Source organism: Bubalus bubalis, chromosome 6 (genome assembly GCF_019923935.1).
Source record: "Bubalus bubalis isolate 160015118507 breed Murrah chromosome 6, NDDB_SH_1, whole genome shotgun sequence".
In the NCBI taxonomy this organism is placed as follows: Eukaryota; Metazoa; Chordata; class Mammalia; order Artiodactyla; family Bovidae; genus Bubalus; species Bubalus bubalis.
Window position 1 is genome coordinate 27,099,315 of NC_059162.1, and position 23,453 is coordinate 27,122,767.

The 23,453-nt window shown below is 45.3% G+C and overlaps 1 protein-coding gene across 1 annotated transcript in view; it reads right to left on the bottom strand.

The window, feature by feature from the left end:
- ATP1A1 (ATPase Na+/K+ transporting subunit alpha 1) overlaps positions 1–23,453 on the bottom strand; it is a 32,360-nt gene that overhangs the window by 4,297 nt on the left and 4,610 nt on the right. The window contains exons 2-18 of the mRNA XM_006058684.4: positions 16,421–16,525; positions 15,741–15,800; positions 13,487–13,690; positions 12,728–12,841; positions 12,210–12,344; positions 11,981–12,098; positions 11,262–11,530; positions 10,528–10,726; positions 10,204–10,313; positions 8,163–8,297; positions 7,301–7,493; positions 4,916–5,091; positions 3,784–3,920; positions 2,377–2,527; positions 1,616–1,784; positions 1,347–1,501; positions 853–976 (exon numbers count right to left, since the gene is read on the bottom strand). Coding sequence (XP_006058746.1) covers positions 853–976; positions 1,347–1,501; positions 1,616–1,784; positions 2,377–2,527; positions 3,784–3,920; positions 4,916–5,091; positions 7,301–7,493; positions 8,163–8,297; positions 10,204–10,313; positions 10,528–10,726; positions 11,262–11,530; positions 11,981–12,098; positions 12,210–12,344; positions 12,728–12,841; positions 13,487–13,690; positions 15,741–15,800; positions 16,421–16,525 — 2,554 coding nt within the window. The remainder of the gene's footprint in view (positions 1–852; positions 977–1,346; positions 1,502–1,615; positions 1,785–2,376; positions 2,528–3,783; positions 3,921–4,915; positions 5,092–7,300; positions 7,494–8,162; positions 8,298–10,203; positions 10,314–10,527; positions 10,727–11,261; positions 11,531–11,980; positions 12,099–12,209; positions 12,345–12,727; positions 12,842–13,486; positions 13,691–15,740; positions 15,801–16,420; positions 16,526–23,453) is intronic.

The following is a 23,453-nucleotide window of genomic DNA, read 5'->3' on the forward strand; positions in this document are numbered from 1 at the left end:
AATGTGGCACTTTCTGACCTGATCCTCCACTTCCCCCACTTCCAGGATCCTTCTCTCTGGGATCCAATCCAACTATACTGCCTTCAACTCTTTGGGGTGGGATTTCATCCTATACTCTGGACCATTTTCCTACTTCAAAATTAGGCCTTTCTAGCCATAAGCCAATTGCTTTGTTGTCAGAAATGGTTAAATCAATCTTTGCCATATTTCCATAACGTACTTGATTTGTTGCATTTTTACCCAAGGGTTCACAGTGATGCAATTAGTCTAGAAGAACAAGTTGCTGCTGGTGGCTTTATGAAGTTCTGCTAAAGGCAGTGTTTAGGATCAAAGGGCATTTTCACTGTCCACCAGCTAGACTACCTGTTAGCTGGTTCTGCTCCATGAGTGGAACAGAAATCAAGCACTGGGGGTGGGGAGAGAGAGGCTGCAGAGTTGCCATGTGATGGTGACCAGTCAGCCAAACCTCCAAACTCCACTGGGTGCAGAGTTAAGAGTTTGCCAAGTCCAATCAGTGGTAGTACCTTATTTCCCCAGAAAAGCTGCCTTTGAGTTAATACTGCAGCTCTTAGGAGCAGTGCCTGGCATTCAAAAGGCTCCATGAGCAGGGGCCTTTCTTTGTTCTAAAGCAGACGAGCTCAGCTGCAACTGCCCAATCTAAAGAACTAAGGTTTCTGGGAAGATGGCAAAAGATGTCTTCTCACTTGGAAGGGAATCTAAAAAAAAATCCCCAGCACTAGCCTAGATCCTGGCTCATCTTAGATTTGGAAGTTACCCAACTTCTGAAGCCTCAGAAACCCTGTCTGAGGGTTCTGAATCACCCCTACAGATACTTGAAATCTGCTGGCTCACCAATCTGTCCATAGGCCATGCTGATCAGCCGCTCGTTCACGAGTTTGTCCGTCTGGGGGTTTCTGGGCTGCCTCTTCATGATGTCGCTCTCAGCCTGCTCATAAGCCAGGGAGATAGCAGGGACCTGAAGGAGGGGCGAGAAGTCATCAGAGACCGGCAAGCTCATGTTGTGACCCTTTTGTTTGTTCTCAAATTCTTGCTCTCCCTTAAAAAAAAAGTTTTCCATAACAAGATATTACAAGTCCCCCTTCTTTTTTAAAAAAAGGGCAAAATGATACAAAAGGGAAGATTTCTATCTGCTAAATAGGTATTGACAGCTGTCTTAAAGAATGATTAACACTGAATCTTTGATGCTGAGGCTGCCACACACAGGCCAAAAAATTCTCAGTACTGACATTTCCAAATGCTGGCCACGGGGACCCAGAGAGCACAGCGGTGAGTGCTAATGCCACACCTTAGCACTGTGATGTGTGGAAGGTGTGCCAGTCACTCACCATGTCCGTTCCCAAGTCGATGCAGAGGATGGTGACGGTCCCCAGAGGGAGTGGAATGTTTGCAATAATAAATATCAGGAAGGGGGTAATCTCAGGAATGTTACTGGTGAGGGTATAAGCAATGGATTTCTTCAAGTTATCAAAGATCAGACGACCTGTGAAAGCAAGACTGTTTTTAACGCAGAGCTTAATGAAAAGGACCGGAAATCACACGCAGAAATGGATATTGCTCAGCAGCATCTAGACCAGGTTTCACGCAGCACTCTCACCTTCCTCTACTCCAGTCACAATTGAGGCAAAGTTGTCATCTAGGAGAATCATGTCAGCAGCTTGCTTAGACACGTCTGAGCCTGCAATCCCCATGGCAACCCCAATGTCTGCCTTCTTCAAAGCCGGGGAGTCATTGACACCGTCTCCAGTTACAGCCACGATGGCACCCTGCCAGGAAAAGGAGTGGAATTGCGTGGTTGGGCATAAGTGAGGTGCAGCCTCTATTTGCTTCTCATTACAGACACTGCTCCTTTCCCATTGAGACTCTATCTAGACTTAGATCTATCTCAGCCAGGAATGCACACCACTAATACCAAACAACAGGATCCAGGAGACACCCCCACCTTGTTCACAAGGTCTACCTGAAGTCGTGACTCGGGTGAGTATCACTCAGGAAAGCCCCGCTCCTTTATGCACCATCACCCCCAGGTCCCTCCCAACTATGGGATGAACCTCCTGCACACTCACATCTCTGGTGCGGACATCAGGACCTGCACTGCTCTCCTGGTGCTGAGTGCTGAAGCTCTGACTCTGGGCCACAGCGAAGACCAGTACAGTAGAGCATGTGTCTTGGCTAAACCATGATCCAGTCACCACCCTCTCTACGCCTGGAGCTTCTTACTGGCCCATGTATACTGAGACAGAGACGAGCTAGCTGGCTCAGGTTTCCAGCACTGTTGCCTTGTTTTTTGTTTTTACTGGAACTGCAATCACTGAGGTCAGCAGCGCCTGAAAGAGCCCACCCCGCCTGTGTGCCGACCTGTCTCTGGCAGCCTTCCACAATGATGAGCTTCTGCTGCGGAGAGGTCCTGGCGAACACAATCTCCGTGTGGTACTTCAAGATGTCATCCAGCTGCTCAGGAGTCATGTCCTTCAGATCACTTCCATGAACCACGCAGGCCCGGGCATCCCTACGATCAGGACCAAAAAAAAAAAAAAAAAAAAAACCACACACACAAATAAAGGTCACCTGTCTGTCCCTTCTTCACTGAGAACAGAAGTTCTCTCACTATGCAGTGTTGCGTTGGTTGCTCAGTCATATCCGACTCTCTGCTACCCCACAGGCTGTAGCCCACCAGGCTCCTCTGTCCATGGGATTCTCCAGGCAAGAATACTGGAGTGGGTTGCCATTTCCTCCTCCAGGGGATCTTCCCGACCTGGGGATTGAACCCAGGTCTCTGGCATTGCAGGTGGATTCTTTACCACCTGAGCCACCAGGGAAGCGTAACACCATAAAGCCAGGAGGAACTGTCCCATTAAGTAAAAGGTATTACCTGTGCAGTGTTTTACAGGTTACAAAGCATACTCATGTATATTATCTCATTCAAGATTCACGACCACCATGAGGCAGGCCTGCCTCTCACCTTCCTTACCCCATGTTTACAGGATGCATCGAAACAATGTAACTAAGTTTTAGACAGTGGCAGAGCTGATGAAAGACCAAACCCAAAGTAGGGTTCGCTGGGGGTGGCCCTAAGCCTTAACAAAACGTTAAAAAAGCAAAACTAATTTGTCTCAAGTTATCTATTTCACTGTATTGCCAAAATTCTCCTTGCTGGCCTGAGTCATAGTGCCTTGCCCACTTCGTTAGTGTGGACCTGAAAATGACAAGGTGCTAGGTGCTGGGCAGTAAGGAGAAGGGGAACAGCATGAACTCAGAAGCCAGACTCCTGAGTGTACCGTGCGACTCGGCCTCAGCTTCCCTGCTCTGCAAGCTGGGAGCACTACCGACCTCTGTGGGTTTCCATGGCAAATGCTTAGAACAGTAAGCACCATCTAAGTGTTGCTTACAATGATTGCTCTTATTGAAAACCCTCCCTGGGGTGTTCAGGGCTGGTGCACTGGGATGACCCTGAGGGATGGGATGGGGAGGGAGGCCTGAAGGAGGGTCAGGATGGGGAACACATGTACACCCATGGCTGATTCATGTGAATGTATGGCAAAAGCCACCACAATATTGTCGTCATTAGCCTCCAATTAAAATAAATTTTAAAAAAAGAAAAAAAAAAAGAAAACCCTCCCTGGGAAGCAGGCTGCTTTCTGCCACTGAAGGGGCCTCCCGACCCAGAGTAACCCTAGAAGGAAACCACGTAGAACCAAGCTGAAGATGCCCGACTACCAGCATCTGCACATTCCAGGCAGCAGTGCTCTGACCTTCCCGCCTTACCTGGGGTTCACCTGGCTCACTGGGATGTTGAGGCGCGCAGCAATGTCTTCTACAGTCTCATTACCTTCTGAGATGATCCCCACACCTTTGGCAATGGCTTTGGCAGTGATGGGATGGTCTCCGGTGACCATGATGACCTGTGGCAGAAAAGAGGACAATCTGCTGAATGCAGCTGCCAAGCAAATGACCTTGAGAAGTCTTACAAGTGGGTAAGAATAAATATCAGGATGACTCAGCTTGCAATATCAAAGGGAAAGAAACGCAAACAGAAAACTGATAAACACGAACTAGCCCAAAACACAAACACGAGTTCACAGAAGACACCAAGCAAAACCCAGATTTTATCTTGGCACACAATCACACAGGATAAACAGTTATCTTTTTACACCATCAAACAAAGATACTCAGATTTACTAAACCCAACAACAACAACAAAAGAATGAAAATCTCATGCCGGTGCGTAATAGGGCCCACACATTGCTGGTCAGCATCCTGAAACTGGCCCAATTTGGAGGGAAAGCAGTAAGTAACAAGACTTCAAATCAATTACTGTTCTTTTTGACCCTATGATTACAGTAAGAATACAATCAAAATGGTAGGAGAGGAGTTTTACAAAGCTTTTCAGAGCAGTATTACTCGTGAGAATGAGAAGCTGGAAATAAGCCAAACAACCGGTAACACGGCAGACTGTATAAACCACACTGAATCGGCACACCTGAACACTCTGCAACTTAAGACAGACACAGAGTGGTACACCAAACATTCCCTTCAAAACCAACTGTCTGAAAACACAAGACAGGCCATTCATTGCATGAGGAGTATTAATTTAGAATAAGGCAATATTTCAAAATTTAAAACCTTACCAAGTCTTCAGCGCTTTTTAATTTGCTCAGTTACATTTCTCTTAAAGGTTTTTTTTTTTTTTTTTTTTTTACTTTTCGATCCCTCATCTGCAGCTTACACCAACATTTTAATACCATTTGGCTTTCTCTGGGGGTAACTAAAAAGCTTTGGAGATGAGAAATCGATACTCCAGGTGAGAAACACCAGCGATCACGTGAACCCTGAGGGGCACTAAGTAGGGCATCCAGAACTGCTAAGAGGTGATGCCACGGTGGGGTGGGGGCAGTACCTTGATTCCAGCACTTCGGCATTTGCCCACAGCATCTGGGACAGCAGCCCGTGGTGGGTCAATCATGGAGATGAGTCCCACGAAGCAGAGATTATCAAGAGGGAAGTTGACATCGTCGGTGTCAAACTGGAAACCTTCGGGAAACTGCTCATCTGGCAGCAGCAAGTGGCAAAAACCTGCAGGAGGGCAGGGAGTCTGTGAGGACTTCCAGTGACAGAGGAAGCTGCAGGACCCCAGCTTGTTGTGCAGCAGTTTGTTAGTTTGGAAAGCTTTTTTTTAAAAATTCTACTTTTATAACCAAATGAGTTTCACTGAACATTTATGAATGATAGAGTCCTTGGAAACCACGCAACAGACAGAATCCATCACCAAGCCTCTGAGGATGAGGTTCTGTTTAATGTGAAGAAATGGGAGTCTGAGCACCATGGTTTCAGTCCCAAATTGGGAAAGGAGTATGTCAAGCTTGTATATTGTCACCCTGCTTATTTAACTTATATGCAGAGTACATCATGAGAAATGCCGGGCTGGATGAAGCACAAACTGGAATTAAAATTGCCAGGAGAAATATCAATAACCTCAGATACACAGATGGCACCACCCTTATGGCAGAAAGTGAAGAGGAACTAAAGAGCCTCTTGATGAGTGTGAAAGAGGAAAGTGAAAAAGCTGGCTTAAAACTCAACATTCAAAAACTAAGATCATGGCATCCAGTCCCATCACTTCATGACAAATAGATGGGGAAACAATGGAAACAGTGTTAGACTTTATTCTGGGGGGCTCCAAAATCACTGCAGATGGTGACTGCAGCCATGAAATTAAAAGACCCTTGCTCCTTGGAAGAAAAGCTATGACAAACCTAGACAGCATATTAAAAAGCAGAAACATTACTTTACTGACAAAGGTCCATATAGTCAAAGCTATGATTTTTCCATCGTGCACAGATGTGAGAGTTGGACTATAAAGAAGGCGGAGTGCCATAGAATTGATGCTTTTGAACTGTGGTGCTGGAGAAGACGCTTGAGAGTCCCCTGGACAGCAAGGAGATCCAACCAGTCAATCCTAAAGGAAATCAGTCATAAATATTCATTGGAAGAACTGATGCTGAAGCTGAAGCTCCAATCCTCTGGCTACCTGATGTGAAGAATTGACTCACTGGAAAAGAGCCTGATCCTGGGAAAGACTGAAGGCGGGAGGAGAAGGGGATGACAGAGAATGAGATGGTTGGATGGCATGACCGACTCGACGGACAGGAGTAAGAGCAAGCTCCAGGAGTTGGTGATGGGCAGGGAAGCCTGGAGTGCTGCAGTCCATGGGGTCAGAGAGTCAGAAATGACTGAGCGATTGAATGGAAGTGAACTGAGACCCCGCCTCCTCAGTTACTTGGACTTTGGCACATCATGTGATTACTTGTCTCTACTCTCCTCTCTGGAGAAAAAAACCAAGGCCATGGCTCTGCTCACTGTTCATCTAACCAAAACATACACTGCTGAGCAGCTGTGTAGAAGAAGGAAGCCAAGCTTCTTTGAGGATAAATGCAGATCAGACACACTCTGCCCAAGGGGTTCATCATCTAGTATTATTGTTGTTAATACAAGAATCGTGATACTTAAGACATTTCTTTCGATGTATGGAGATTACAATGTCCTTTAAAGTGGTATCAGGTGTTTTGTAGATTCATAGGAGAGACTGCTTCTACTGTGGGGTGGTGGAGGTGCAGAAACAGGAAAAAAAAAAAAAAAAAAAAAAACACTTAAGAATGACCTTTCAGTTGAATAGAGACCTAAGACACCTCAAGTTAGACTGAAGAGCAGGAGAGAACAAGAGTATGGGGACCAGGTAATCAGTTCTAAGTTACCCAACTAAGGAGAACAGAGGAATTACATTAATGATGTAATTCAGTTTTTATCTGTACAAAAGATGACAGATGCCACTTTCCCTATGACACTGGGTGAACGTGCTTCTTGTCCACAGTGGCTGACACAGAACAGGTGGCATCCAAGGCTCCAAATTCACCATTCACCTAATCTGTGAGCTGGTGACACAAGCGCCCAGGTAAATTCACAGCCATTCTGTGGCAGCTGGGAAGCGGCTTTATTCTAGATGCCCTAGGAATGAATGAATTTTCATTTCATGAAGCTTACAGATCATGGACATAGCAACAAAAGCCAGACAACTACTCTTTCCCCCTCCTTTTCTGAGCAAACAGAACTGACCAGCATGAGATTAAAGGTCTAAGTCAGAATCAGAGGCAAACCGGCAGGATTTTGTTGCCCCATGTCTTCAGCGCTTATTGTTTTGAAAACAAAGGGGGCAAATAAAGGCAAGTTAACGAGAAGCAGAGGTTAACGCGGTAACTTGCAGTTGTTTCCCGGACTATCAGCGTACCCAGCACACGCTCTCCGAGGCCACCCAGCTCCAGGTAGGCATTCTGAAAAGCGTCCTTCAGCTCCTCGTCCAGGGGCTGCTCCTTGCCATGGATGAGGATGGAGCTGCAGCGGTCCAGGATCCTTTCTGGGGCACCTTTCATCACCAGTAGGTGCCGGGGCTCACCTGCATTGGCGTTCTTGTGGATGGATAACTGTGAAGAATGGAAAAGGATGCAAACTTTAGATAGCTGGGCCTGACAGCCCATGGAAGGAGATTTTTTTTTTTGGCTGCGACATGTGGCTTGTGGGATCTTAGTTCCCTGACTAGGGATTGAACCCAGGCCCGTGGCAGTGAAAAAGACATCCTAACTAGTGGAGCACTAAAGTCCCTAGTAACTGTTCTGAAAGATACAAGAGCCCTTATTTCTGAATTTAGTGTCTTACACCCTGTAGCACACTTTGAATGCTACAGAGGAAGAGCGTGGCAAGGTGCTCACGCATCCCTGACACATGTTCACGTACACAATTTTCCCAAAGAAAATTCAGAACAGGGACTGGCAGACTCACGTGCACCCGCAGCCCTGCCCAGCCCTCTCCCCCATCCCCACACCCACTCCAACCCACAAAGGAGAACTCAAAAGGGCCTGGACAACACGTTAGAAAGAAGAGGCTCCATTTATCCTACTAATGTTCAAATAAATGAGAATTTTCTACACGGACACAGAGTCAGATGTCAAATTCAAGCACTCATAAAGAGTGTGACTAATTCGTTTTCAGAAAGCATTTAAACCTGGAAAATTCCAAAAGGGTGGATGGATCTTTTTCCAGCCTATGTCCTTCCTTTCTGTGCCCCCTGGCAATGAGACCCCAGATGCTCAGACCTGGTACTTGTTGGTGGAGTTGAACGGGATCTCGACGATCTTGGTGTATCTCTCTCTCATCTCCTTCACAGAACCGCAGCACACCTCAATGCATTTCAGGAGCGCAGACTCTGAGGCATCGCCCGCTACAGCCCGCTGTGAACAGATGTCTCCATTAGTCACCCTGAAAGCGCTTCGCCCTGTAGCACTTGAGCACCACACCACTGAAACCCAGGAGAAAGCTTGGACTGTCTTCCCATCTGTCAGGAGGAGAGGGGAGGTGGGCGAGGAAGAGCACCGTTCTGGGGTGTGACCACCCATCACAGTCCTTTATCTCAAATTCCAAACTCCTCCTGGCCGCCTGCCCTCCTCACCCTACCCAAAATGGTGCGAGGTGTCACTGACCCTTGGGAGAGGCATGACACACTCTTCCAACCCTCTCCAGGCTTTTATTTTTTTTAACCTTCCCTGGGCCTGCTGAGAAGTCTCAAAGACAGTATTGTTCCCAACCACCTATTTCTAGTTATGAATCAGAAAATACAGAGTGAGAATGTAAATAGTTACAGTCCCCTTCACTGCCCTGCAATTTAAGAAGAAAATGCCCTGGGTTCTCAGGAGGGAGGGCAAATGGTCTGTGTCAAGGACTAAGCAGGACTTTACACTCTAAACATAATTTAATTGTGCAGGATTATCTGGGCCTGAATGATGCGAACTTGAAGTGATTTTTAGTTCCAACACTAATGTCCTCAGCTACCATTTTAAAGCCCACACTTCAGGTAACGCACATTTGTGTGCTATATACTGTGACACATTTTGACACACTAAAACCATTTTCGGCTGTACTCAACTTTCACACAGAAGAATATTTTACACCTTTGGCACACCAGACCACATGTGCAGATGGGCAAATGAATGCTCCCTTATAAATATAGGAGTTCTTTTTAATAAGAAATGTGGCCAGGTTTCGTAAAAAGCAGGAAGTAAGTGGGAAGTAAGTAGGATCACTTTAATAAAAGACAATTATCAAAGCAGAATAGGGCTGTAGGCCCCTCTTTTTTTTTGATAATGTCATTAACATAACATGGCCCCAGACCCCTGAAATAACAGCTCATGCTACCTTTCTGGAGCTTTCAAATGAGAAAAGGTTGGATACTTTTGAGTCCCTGTGCTCAAAGCCTAGAAAATTTCCACTTTGAGGTAAGGAAAACGATGAAGCAGACATCTCAAGCTTTATCCCAAGATGAACAACATCCCCAAATCAACAACAATTCAATGCCAAGAAACTCCTTTAAAGAATAAAGGAGCCCCATCCTCACAACAGAGGCCATCTCAGTTCCATCTGAGCCATATTCTCTTGGACAACACAGTTTCTACCCAGATCCACCACAGGCAGCTTCGGGGAGAGTGAGCAGCCCCAAGGGCTCCACGCAGCTCCTCTCGGCCTCAAGGACCTTGTATAGCTCATGACCTTTCTGGGACCAAGTCTTTACTGGGTCACACAGTAATATCTTAGTCATTGCAAATTTCATGCGAATTCCAGGAGGCTGAGCTTGATTAGCTTATTTTTGCATCATTAGTAAGCAAGCTAAGAACAAATAAGATAAGAGAAATAGCTGAGCTATTTTAAGAAAATAAATGGCTTAAGGGATTGACTGGAATCTGCTGTATCATAATATGCAAATACGATTATTGAGTCACAAAAGTAGCCCTCACTGTCCACTAGGTGAGGTGATTAGGATATAAACTCAAGAGGAGTCAAGCCGGATTTTACGAGTTAGGTGGATTGCCTGGCCCCCTCCCACTTAAGTCAGTTCTTCCCATACATTCCCCCTTTACTGATCTTTATTGACCACAGGGTATTGTAAGTACTTGGGGATCTACAGGCAATACAACTCAGGTTACACACAGCAAAGAATTACACACCACTCCAAGTGTCTTACAACAGACAACGACTTTACAACACCCAAAGGTCACGTGCGGTTTAAAGCGAACCCTCAGGTGGTGGCTCCTGTGTGGCATGAGCACAGCCTGAAGGCAATCGTAACAGAACCGCTGAGCGTACCTTCAGGATAGGCAGGTTATCCTGGTTAGCCTGAAACACGGCCCTGTTACAAAGACCTGCGATTCTGGACAGAGCGAGCCACGTGGCCGAAGTCTTGTCAAATGAAACACCTGGTGGAGGCAAAAAGAGACAAGAACAAAGTGCTTAGCTGTGTACTGAAGTCCCAGAAAGATGTGAAATGACACATCTCCTTTCCTCATAAACTAGTCAGGGTTCAGGCATTTTCCCAACCATGCTTGAATTGACCAGAAACATCGAAAACCCATGACGCTCTACCCAGCTTCAAGCAGGGGAGGCTGAGCTGTGGGGGCGGGCCGGCCTTACCGCTCTGATTCTCTGTCGTGTCCGCCTCGTGGATTTGGTTGTCGAACCACATGTGGGCCACTGTCATTCGGTTCTGGGTCAGAGTTCCAGTTTTGTCTGAGCAGATGGTGGACGTGGATCCCAAGGTCTCCACAGCCTCCAGGTTCTTCACTAAGCAGTTTTTCCTGGCCATGCGCTTCGCAGTCAGCGTCAGGCACACCTAAAGCATTGGGAACAGATTATTAATACTTCAAATGGCCAGGCAGCTGTTCTATAGGAACTCTGGCTACCCCTGCCCCCGTAGATGTCTTTCTTAAAACTAAATCTCTCTAACCTTCCTCTGAAGTCGGAAGAAATAATAACGGCCACGTGTATATGGGGCTCCTTCCACCCCCCTCCAAAAAGGCTATTAAGCAAAGTGAAAATAGTCAGGATTTACCATATTCTGTTTTTCCCACTCAGCCCTAAGTTCTTCTCCTTTCTGGGCTACACTGTTCTGGATCATGTGATAATTCAAGGGGGGAAAAAAAAAAAGTATGCTTCTGGTTTACTATCTTCCACATAAAAATGTGCTGAGGTCTTCTCACTGTCTAACCCTACCCAGCTGGCTCCGAAGAAAACCCATATATAAACACATGCAAGAAAAAAAACACAAAAAACCAAGTCGGCAGCCCCCAAGGAGAGGGCAGTGGATGAACCTCACTCTGAGGCAGGCCTTCAGAGTGGGCAAGCATCACCTTCCCCCAGCCTCTTACCGTGACGGTGGCCAGCAAACCCTCTGGCACGTTGGCTACAATGATGCCGATGAGGAAGATGACAGCCTCCAGCCAGGTGTACTCAAGGATCAGAGAAAGGATGAAGAAAGACACGCCCAGGAACACAGCCACACCCGTGATGATGTGGATAAAATGTTCAATTTCCGCAGCAATGGGAGTCTGGCCCCCCTCCAGCCCAGAAGCCAGCGTGGCAATTCTGCCCATCACGGTTCGATCCCCAGTATACACGACAATGCCACGTGCAGTGCCTTAAAAAAGAGTACGGGAAATTGTACCCCATTTTATCAGTGAAGCTGCAGAATTTGCACAACTACACAGCACGGTTGAAAAAAGAGAAGGAACACCCATCATTTTAAGGGCCACATCTTTGGTAGTATATGCTGTTTGTTTTAAACTATATGGACTGTGGGATTTCACTCCATTAGCAGGACCGCAGCTCCAAACCTTACTTGAGCTTAGTGTTGCCAACACAAGAGGGCCATGTGAGGCAGAGGGAACAGGGAAAAACAGCCACGAGGTTTACTGTGTCTTCCTGCCAGCATGTCAACTGCTTCTGCCGTGTTTGACTAAGGTGGTCAGAAATGGGACCCACAAAACAAAGAGAAATTGTGGCCGTGGGGTTATTTTTTTTGGTGATTGTCATTAAAGCCCAAGATAAATGCCACGCTGTGCTGAAGAGTACTTCAAAACGGTCCTACCTTCAACACAGTTGGTTGAAAAAAAGGCAATGTTCCGTGTCTCCAGGGGATTTTCATTGGTGAAATCTGGAGACCTGGTCTGTGGCTCTGATTCTCCCGTGAGCGAGGAGTTATCCACCTGCCCATGAATAAAGTCAAACATGTCATGTGAGTGACACGAGCCTCATCTGGGGCTGCGGGATCACTCCACTCCCTCTGCCCCAAGCGCGGAGGCTCTGTTTAAACCTACCTTGCAGCCATTCGCAGAAATGATCCTGAGATCGGCAGGAATTCGATCCCCTCCTTTCACTTCCACCAGATCTCCGACGACAACCTCTTCCGCGTTTATGCTCATTTTCTCACCATTTCGAATCACGAGGGCTTGCTTTTGGAAGGGGACACGTTTACACCATTCCGTCAGGTAAGAATGGATACCACCGGGAAGGCAGTGTCCAAATCACAAAACCATCTGTGATCTTAACTATCTGCATTACAACCAAGACTTAGCTTTTTATGTACACGAGTTAACGAAAGCTTGCTCAGGCTACCTAAGAGGCAGTCTTCACGTTGCCGTTGTGTGGTACGCTCAGAGGGAAGACGCTCCCTTTCCAGGGTGTAAGAAAAACAGATGTGGTCTTGGGTGGGGGAGAAGGTGTCCCTCTCTCTCTGGTGGAGCCACTGAATACTCGGAAGGCCTTAACCCCACACTGGTTCACACTATTGGCGCTGCAAGTTGCCAGATGGGGAAAGACAAAAAGCAGCAGGTACCTGAGGAACCATGTTTTTGAAGGACTCCATGATCTTTGAGCTTTTAGCTTCTTGATAGTAGGAGAAACACCCGGTTATGATGACGACCGCGGACAGCACCACACCAAGGTACAGCTGCAACAGAACAGACAAGTTAGGGCGGCACAGCTCTCAGTGAAGGACTGGGGACATTCAGCTAATTGACTGAATAAAAAACACTTTAAAAAAAAAAAGAGAGAGAGAGAGATCAAGGCTTCAGAAATACAAAACTCATGCCTTCATGCTTCTTCCTAGAGACAGTGTCCAAGAAAGTCAGAAACGGAGTCACACTGATACTTGGTCACTAGCCTGGGGAAGCGTTCCAGATGAATCAGTTTCTCCTGCTTTGTTAAACGTATTTCAAGACAGCTTGTGACCTGAAGAATGGCTACCAAACATTTCTGGATGTGTGCAATGTTCCAATGTTAAAAACTATGCCCTCCACTCAGTGGCAACAGGACCTGCATAGGGCCTGAGCAGAGCTGCCGGTTCATGGTAGCAGCGTGCAGGGCAGATGCCCAGCTTGGAAGAACATCTAAACACAGGGAGGGGACAGAGAGAGAACCCGAAGTGAAGAAGGAAGACGTACGGGCCCTGAAGGCAATTGATGCTGATGTTACTTTTCCCAGAGTTTAAAACCATCAAGTAACCCGTAGTGACTGAAAATAAACAGCTGGCAGAGGGTGGCCTGTTAGGTGTTTACGCATACCTAACAATCCACACTAGAACTATGGTACTCACATTATCATTTTGAGGTTCCTCTTCTGTAGCAGCTTGGATACCATAGGCCAGGAAGCAAAGAACTGCTCCAATCCACAGTAACATTGAGAACCCTCCAAACAGCTGTCGACAGAACTTGACCCATTCAGGGGTCGTGGGAGGGGGCGTGAGGGCGTTGGGTCCATCTCTGGCTAGGATCTCGGCAGCTCGAGCAGTTGTTAAGCCCTGAAAAGCAGAGGGATATAAGTAAGACCAACTGCTCCAGGGCTCACAAGCTAACACAGCTACCTGACAGCTGAGAAGGAAGCAGAGAGAAACTACATGTCCCAGGCCAACGCAGAAGCTAGAAAATCCTGGTGACCACCCTATGGTTCAGGCCAACAAGAGCCCAAGTGTCCTGAAGAACCTACAACATTCAGACTTTTCTTTTAAAATTGATCCATGGACAGACTGGAATCTGGTACGGTCTCTTCTGAGTTTTACAGAAGGAATTCACGCCAAATTGCATTTACCAAAAAGACATCCCACCTTAACTAACTGATTCAGTTTTGCAAATTAAGAGCTTAAGAGTTTCCTGTGTATTGAATCTGTCAAGGAAGTGGAAAAAGAAAAAAACACTATTCATATCAAAGGAGGAAAAAAAAAATCTGTCAGAATCCACCCTGTTACTGGGTTAACTGCCAAGTTTCAGTATAGAACTTCATTCCTTGGATGGCAATTAAAACACCTGTCTGGTGGGGAAGGGGTCACACTTGTGTAATATCTGAGCTGATAACCCCAGGACACCCATCAGTTAAGAAGTAGTCAATGGGGGCGTTCTCTGGTGGTCCAGTGATTAAGACGTGGGCTTTTACTGCCAAGGGCCCAGGTCTGATCCCTGGTTAGGGAACAAGAGCCTATGAGCCACTTGGGGTGGCCAAAAAATTAACAAATAAAATCTTAAAAAAAAGTATTCACTGGAAGAAAAGCCCACTGGACTGAGGCCCTGCTGTTTCCTAATGGGCCTTAAATCTGAGATGCACTGACAGCAGATAAGAGACACACAGCTCCCACCATGAGGGGAAAATGTGGCTACTTTCACAAAAGACATAAAAGACATGTTTGCCTGAAGCATGTATATGTATTTTGTTCTCAAGTTATCTTTAATATTGGAATTAACGAGGGAATATGGGGAAAGGGACAAGAATACCTACGGGGTCCACATGGAGTTATTTCAGGACCTTCCTCTGCCTCAAGTTCATGACACAATCCCTGGACAGAATGACCACCACCGACACCAGCCATCTGAGCTGTCTCTGCAGCTCAGAGACATTGAGCTGCATTGAATCCAGTACTTCCAGTATTGGGCACTGAATCCAGTACTTCCAGTTAACTTTAATTCTCACTACAACCTTTACCCAACCCTTTCATTAATCCCATTTTACAAGACAACAGCCCCACAGCATTTGAGTAAGTGACCTAGGTTGCCGAGAAACACACGTCATAGGAACCTAGAGTAAACTTCAGTGAGATAACCCACATGAGGTGCTCAGAGAACAACTGCCTGCTGGGTCTTAGTGCCAGGCCTCCTCTCAGAGCCTAAGGCCCCAAACTTCTCAGAGCTTGTTGGTAATTTACTGAAAAAACAGCTCCATCGTAGCTGGCACTCAAGTCATTCCTTGGACTTATTAGTGACTGTCCAGAAAACAACAAACCCCCCCCACCCGCCCCGATTTTACTTTTATATTGTTTGCGGCAAACAATTAACACATAAAAATCCACTAGATAACAAGGATATACAGTATATATTTTACTGAAGTTTCTTTGAACTGTGTAAAAAAAAGTTCCTAATAAATGACAGAATAAACCAAGGTTCTGACCTATTACCATGAGCTAGCTGATAAAAATACAGACATCTGAATTGTTCAAGATTCAACTAGTTGAAATTTTCAACTCAATTCAACAATGTCAAAGAATAAACGGAACATCTGTGTTCACAAGGTCAGGTGGTGAGCATGACCTTGCATCTGTTCGGTTTCAAATCCTGGAGCTCCTACTGGTTGGCTGTCACTTGCTACAAGATGGGGAAAATAATGCCTATTTTCAAAAAGTTTCAGGGGAAACAAAATAGTAAAACAGCATACAAGAGCCCAAGTTCTGTGCATGTCACATAGCAGACATGATATGGATGGTGGCTATCAATATTCTGGAGTCGCCAAGGTTAGGCCTGTGATACCAGAGGAAAATGTGAGGGGAAAGATCAGAATTCTATGCAAAAATAAAAATTAGAACATACTCGGTTCAAGTCTGTTCCATATTTGCGATGAAGTTCATCAAGGCTAAGTTTATGATCATCCTAAGGAAAAACAAAAGGAAAAGAATTAAACATTTTATCACTAAAAAAAGAATTAAAAACCCATCAGTGTCATCCCTCACTATCATCAGGCTCAGAATACAAGTTAGTATATGTACTCTCACCATTGCCAATGGCTTGGTGACCACACAGCTCCTACTGAGTGGTCTTCACTAGCGAATGGCTCAAGCTGTATGATGGGGGCCTTCACAGCCTGACCAGGCAGATTCTAGATAGGTTGCATCCATGGAGGCCTCCACCACCTGAAGAGGTTGGAAGTTCCCTACACGCAGTATGATTCAGAAACACAGAAGCAAAGGCCCATGATATCAACCGCTCCTCTGTGGACCTTTGGTTGAATACTGAGTATTGAATATTAAATACAGAGTATTGAATACAGAGTATTAAATAACTTGTCCAACCCGCTGACATCTTTTACAATGAAAATTTTCCATACCAACCTCTACGATTCAGTAACATTTGTAGGACTGCTATAATCTCTTTACTTTGAAAATGAAGCAAATCTGATTGAAGAATGGCTGGGGGAGGGGCACCACACACTCAAGGATGTAAGATACAATTCCTATTTAAGAACAGAAAGCACCCTTCCTGCTGGTACTTACCATAGAAACTTCTTTCTTCAGCTCGTCCATATCCCTCTCTTTCTTAGCTTTTTTCTTGTCGCTATGCTCTGAAACAGCTGCCGGTTCATATTTATCACGTCCAACCTATAGAGGAACAAGGGAAAGGTGTGACTGTGAATTAGGAACAGCACCTCAAAATTCAAGGTGGTAGAGAAAGGGATTTTCAGGAGTTTTAGGTGAGCATCTTGAAGAGTTATTGGGCTAATATCCATGGAAATATATGTGCTGATGATGCATATTCAACAACAGTCCAGTATTATCCAGAATAGTGCCATCTCTAGCTCAAGACAGGCCATCTGCACCCTAGGGCACTAAGACCACTGGGAAGGCCTTGTCAGGACTCAGAATGGCCTTACCAGCTGCTTCCATTTGGGGTGAGGAGCCGGGGAGAAGGTTGTACTGTCAACATTTTCATACCATGGCCCTTCATCTTCCCCATTGAAAGATGAAACTATCTTCACATCACTAACTTAGAGTATAATACACTATACTTATGCACTTGTACTCTGAATCAGACATCAAATCCTGGGCTCTACCACTTAACAGCTGTGTGTCCTTGGGCAAATCACTGATTCTGAAATTGCACTATTCTCTTCCCCAGCATGGAGATAATGGTGCCCATTCCCTTAGATGTTTGAGAGGACTAAATGATATACACCTAAATGCTAATGACTTTATTATCATGTTTAATTCTTATCTTTGCAAAGAAGTCATTACATACCAACTTTAAATATAATACCTTTAGGGCTTGCCTAAGAGTACGAACTTTTTTACCTTATTTAAAAAAAGAAGTCAGCCCAAGAGTCCTTCAAATTCTTTAAGTGAAAAACAAAAAAGGGAGTCCCCACCCCAATCTGCAGCCTGAGAATAAAACTCCCAAATGAAAAGTCCCTGGAAATGTTTTGACAGAGGCAGGATATAGGAGAAGCATGTGCATTATCACACAATTCACAGGATCCACCTACGCCTCTTGAAAACTGGAACAATTTTTACAGAAAACGTTGATTCCATAGTTTAAATTTAGATTGTTCCACTCCCCCACCTCCTGTCGAAAATGCTTGTGCTCAGCTACACAAAGCCGGAACTTAGTGCTCCTAAGGGCGGTCTCCAGAGCAGAAGAGACCCCTCACTCCAGAGGCCCCCAGCCCACAATCTGCTTGCAACCACCACCATCTCCTAAGAAGGGCAAAGAAAAGGCAATTTTCTTACAATGGGTGCTCTGTGGTGCAATTTCTGTTCATTCATGGCTCTCCCTTATTCATTTCTAATTTTCAGAAGTACACCAGCTACTAAAGCAGTAAGTAGAAAAACACTGTCTAGATTAAAATTATACTGTGTTGAAAATAAAAAAATCAAAACATATCGATATAGCAGATATGGTTGTAAATAAATACAATAATCACTTGAATTTGAAAAAATACCCTAAGACTCTAAAGAGATTGTAACTTCAAGTTCGTGCTGCCAAGACATAAGGACATGTACAGTATTCACACTGCTCAACTTGTGTGGTTACATGTACAGTGTTCCCTGCAGATTAATTTTTTCAAAGTGTCCTTTAGCTTCTGTATCTTATCTGTTAAGAATGAAGCAGAGCTAAAGATAGTCAACATTCTCAACATTCCCTCCACTATGGAGCAACCACACTGGTGAGAGCCTCTCTGGTAGAGCCCTGGTGCCAGAGTTAAAATGGAAAATCATCACACACACTGGAAGCAAATAGACAACACAAACCAAAAAAAAAATGGCCGCCCCCTCAGCCCTCCTCACCACAGACCACTGCATTTCCTTCATATATTTAATGAGGAAGCACAAGCCTGAAACTTTATATTAAACACATTGACTAGGGAGCTCTCAAAGACTCACGTGGCCAGTTTGTATTGATTTTTAAAATCCAGTCCACAAATTCTCTAAGCAAAGTTGAGTATCATTAAAGTTATTTAATTTAAATATATGAAAATCAAGAGTTAAAATCCCTCTGCCTCATCATCTGTAGGCTTTATTTTCTGGCTTTCAACATTTTACATTCTGAAAGAGGGGGAGAGAGTTATTAGAGCAGCTAAAACTTGGATATGTTCCAAAGTTCTATCCCCATTTACAAAACAGACCCCTTGCCTGAAGCTTCACAGTTCTCAATGCTTAAGGTAGCTGGAAATAGAGGCTCCCTAATAACCCTCCCCTTTCTCCATCAATTCATGGCACACTAAGAGGCGGTAAGTTTAAAACAGGAGATTTGTGAAAGAGACAGGGGAAGTACTAACAAGAGATAGTTCTTTTCCTTCAAGATTTTAATTGCTTCACCAGGCACTGTTTGTCCAGAAGACCAGGCTGCTTATGCAATTCAGTTCTTTCCTAGGAAGCTTCCCCTATGGCCCAGAGGTTAAAGCGTCTGCCTCCAATGCTGGAGACCCGGGTTTGATCCCTGGATCGGGAAGATCCCCTGGAGAAGACAATGGTAACCCACTCCTGTATTCTTGCCTGGAGAATCCCATGGACGGAGAAGCCTGGTAGGCTACAGTCCGTGGGGTCGCAAAGAGTCAGACCCGACTGAGTTACTTCGCTTTTTCGCTTTCTTTTCTACAAGTAAAACAATAATACTACTTCATCTTGATGGGAACCAAACATTACTCCAGTCCCTACCAATCTCAATTACTAGTTTCAAAGCAGGGAAAAAAAAAAATCTGTGTGTGTGTAATGGTAGAATGCAGGGTGGAACAGGGAACAACTTAAAATTGGGTAGATAACATTTTATTATTTCTTTGAAAAGCATTTGGGAAAAACAAAGGTCATGGAAAGGGGAATGATAACATGGCCTCCCCAATCTACTCCTATGACCTTCCCACTCCTCCAGGTATACAAGTCAATTTTTCAATTAGGAAGTGCCCGGAGGCCAGGCAGGTACCACGCTCTGTGCGCAGCACCCTTGGGGCACCACTGTACTGTCTCCCTAGGATAAGTACAATGGAGGCTCAAGGTTACCGTTATACCCTCTCCAAAAGGGCCATTTGTGAACCTTCCCCCAGCCCCGCCCCCCCGTCATTCTAATTTAGGAAGTGGGAGGTCACAACAAGGGCAGGGGCTTGCCCAGTGTGACACAGGCTCAAATCAAAAGTGTTATTACTTCACCCCGTGCTTCCAGGGGATTTCATTTTCTCAAAGGTTCACTGTGAGTTCTGCCACCACTTGATCTGGGTAGAGGGAAAGGGTGCTCAGGATGTGGGGAGAGAAAATTCCTAATCAAAGGAGCCAAGGCTGAAAACCTGGAGCAAGGTTCATTTATTTAGTATTTATTTTAAATTGTTTCAAATTAGTTTATTTAGGGGTTTCATTTTCACTTCTCAATAGATTATGTATTTTCCAGTTGCTTCTTCATCTGAATTAGCTCATCTAGTTCTGAATGGTTACTGAGTGTCATCTTGATTAGCCAACCATCTTCACAACAAAATGCTATGACAAGCCCTGGATTTTTGGCAAGAGCTTCAGTGACTTCTCCTGATAGAAGAGAACAGAGTTCACTTGCAGCTTTCCCCACAGCCCCAAGCACCAAACTCCTTTTGTTTGTTCAATTCTGTCCCAACTGCAGGCAGACAACAGTAAACAACATCTTCCAAAGCTTCCTGTGCAAAGCTGCTGATTCCCACTGGCTCGATCCCTGGGTTGGGAAGATCCCCCGGAGAAGGAAATGGCAACCCACTCCAGTATTCTTGCCTGGAAAAATCCCATGGACAAAGGAGCCTGGTAGGCTAGAGTCCATGGAGTCGCACAGAGTCAGACACGACTGAGCGACTTCACTTCACTGCTCTAACAGCATTTTCTGTTGTCATCTATTCATGTTTGTGAATCTACACACAGAGCAGAACGGGGCTGGTATGCAGCACAGGGGAGGTGCCCACCCTCAGCACTCCAGCCCCCAGGCTGAAGCCCCAACCTTCACTTCTTTAAAAGCACAGACTGAATCCTTACAATGAGCATGACCTGTTGGGGCTGGCGAGGCACCTTCCTCCTCTTCAGTAATTGACAACTTAAAGGGGGAGGAGTGGGAAGCAGATATGACAGGTACAGAGAATTATCCATATGAAAGTGAAAGTCATTCAGTCATGTCCGACTCGGTGACCCCATGTACTAAACAGTCCATAGAATTCTCCAGGCCAGAATACTGGAGTGGGTTGCCATTTCCTTCTCCAGGGGATCTTCCTGACCCAGGGATTGAACCGGAGTCTCCTGCATTGCAGACGGATTCCTTATCAGCTGAGCCACAAGGGAAGCCAAGAATTATCCCTGAATTTTTTAAAAAGGCACACAAAGAAGGTACAATGAGTTTAGGAGAGAAGCTTCTATCCCAGAGGTTGAGTCACTGGAGGTCTGAATAAGCTAAAGTTGCCCCGAGGCCCACAGATCCATCTCTACAAGCCCTCAGGAGGGCAGGCCTTGGAAACGTCCTCAATTGAGCAGAGTGGACATCTGACCACAGTTCCCACCCTATCAGCACAATCCCCTGTGGCCAATAGGGAGGTCAGAGGCCTTTCAAACTTCAGAAGTTGCTGTTGACGAAGTCTGGAGGGTACTTGGGAGCAGAGACATCTATACCCTTGGGATAAGACTACGGATGGTGCTTTTAAGTCAGCCCCAGGTCATTCTAGCTCTGCCATATGCCAGCAAGACAATCCTGAACAGTCAGCCTGTTTCTTCCTGGCCTAAAATGGAAATAACACTTGGGGGTAACGACTGAAGCCTCTAGATGGCATTCCAATAGTCGGATGAATCAAGGGGCCACCGTCAAATCCCAAAACAAAACACCTAAAACTAGCACTGTTTCTAAAACTGACAAAGCAAGCTTTGGACTATCAAGAGGGGCCAGAAGAAGGGTAACAGTAACTGCCCCAAATGCAGCCCATTTAAAAGCTTGCCAAGAGGGCTGTAGAAAGGGTACCTCTGATTCCAGTCAGGCAGGGAAGTCGAAGGGATGATCTCTCTCTGATCCTGCTGGTTGCCTAGGAGTACTGCCTAGAGTGGACTACATCTTTCTTTTATATATAAAGGGGCGGGGGCGGGGGGGGGGGGAGCGCGGATCTTCCTGATGTATTATTACATCATTATCAAACCTAATAGTGTATGTGAAGGTACTCTGCAAAGCACTACACGAAAGTTATTATAACTTGGTTTTAATTAACTTATATCACTGCCGTTCCTCATTGACTATGAAAAGTCATAACCTTAAAAAAAGAAACCTCATTTTGGGCATTTGTTAATTTTATCATCAACTAAAACAAAGAAAACATAAAATATTACCACACCAAGTTCATTACAGCTCTGATCACTCCCAAATGACTAAGTAGTTTATGTACAAAGAATTTTCTCTTGCCAGGGATCTGAGGCTGGAGATGGGAGAGGGCAGGCACTGCTGTGATTCTGCAGGCACTGCTGTGATTCTACAGCCACGCTGCAGCCCAGAGCAGCATTTAAGGCGGTGAGGAAGAGGAGGTGACCCAAAGGACCACCCTACCTTCACATTCCTTGTCTCCCTCACCTAAACCGCGGTGGAGCTGGGGAATACCAAGCAGCCAGGCCATAGCAGGGGGTCTCTTTGTGAACTCAGCTCAGTCCCTCCAAACTTGGGCTGCAGTCCATCAGCCAGCAGAGTGCAAAGAAAACAGCTCCAGCACTAGCCGGTGGGTTCCCTCAGCCCAAAATGAACTCGGCTTAAAACCTTCCTCCCCAATCTACCTGCATGTGAAATTTAAGGAGCCTGACAGCCCACCCTACCTGCAATAGTTAGTATACATTCATGATCATTTAAAAAAAAATCTAAAGCATCTAAATAATCAATATACTTTAGATTTACTACCTCTTTAAAAATGTGCTTTTTCAGTTGTTTTAAAAATGGGGTGATACTTTTTACCTCTATACTAGGTACCTGGGTTGTGAAGAGTTAAAATATTCTGCCTATTCCCCCCATTTGCTGCCCTCCTCATCTCTTTTCTCATTTTGTCAGACCACTCTGGCTAGTGCTACTCAAACGAAGTTGTTGGTTTGAGAGACCATGGACTAACAACTGGCACAAGCATTAAAAGCACACTGAATTAATTTCCAAAGTCCTGATCACTCCCCTCAATTGGTACCCCAAAGCCTAGGGTGGGAAGTAATATAGCTGTAGGGCTGAAAAGAACAAAAGCAGTGATAACCTGGAGAAATGCCCCCTGAGTTGAAACAAAACCAATATGGCACCATAGAAGCATCATATGGAGGATAAAAGAAAAATGCAAGAGGATAACACCCCAAAGTGCATGAGGCTCTGCCCTCACCATGCGGACAAACGGGAAAGATAAACTAAGAACCAAGTCCCCCCGATCCATGAAACCTGAACACTGAAAACAAGGCAGGTCCCAAAGACCAAAGCACAAGCATCCAGGATCCACTTTTCAGATCACCAACAGAAAAAAATCTACTAGCTGTTACTAAACAGGGTTTGAATAAAACCAGATACAGAACTCATTAACGTTCAGATATAATTCACTGTCAAGTCACAACGGAACTAAGGAATGGGGTCTACTGGCCAAAATTCCCTTGGCTCAGGATGCATATGAAACCAGACAGAAAAACTGCAGGGTGGGTTGGGGGGTAGAGTGGGGTGCTTCTATTCTCTCTGACAGAATCTGCTATCTCAAACATCAGTCAAATAAATGAAGAACTTCTTGTGGATTCCTGATGACAGATTTAAGCACAACTAAGGAGGTGACTCATATGCAGAGGAATAGTCTCCCTCCGACTCCAGCCAAAGAATACACTTCCTCTCACACACACACTCGATTCATAGCAACGTGAGAAAGTTCAAGCCTGATTTGGTTACGTCTCCTTTTCCAAAAATACATCAACGAAGATGAGTTTAAGAAAATAGTTAGTGGATTTTGAAAGTCTCTGTCCTTCACATTATCACTTACTGGACCTATAATTTCAGCGGAATCCAGAACTGGACAGCTCTGGCAGGGCCGGGGAAACATTCTGCCCAGCGCCGTGC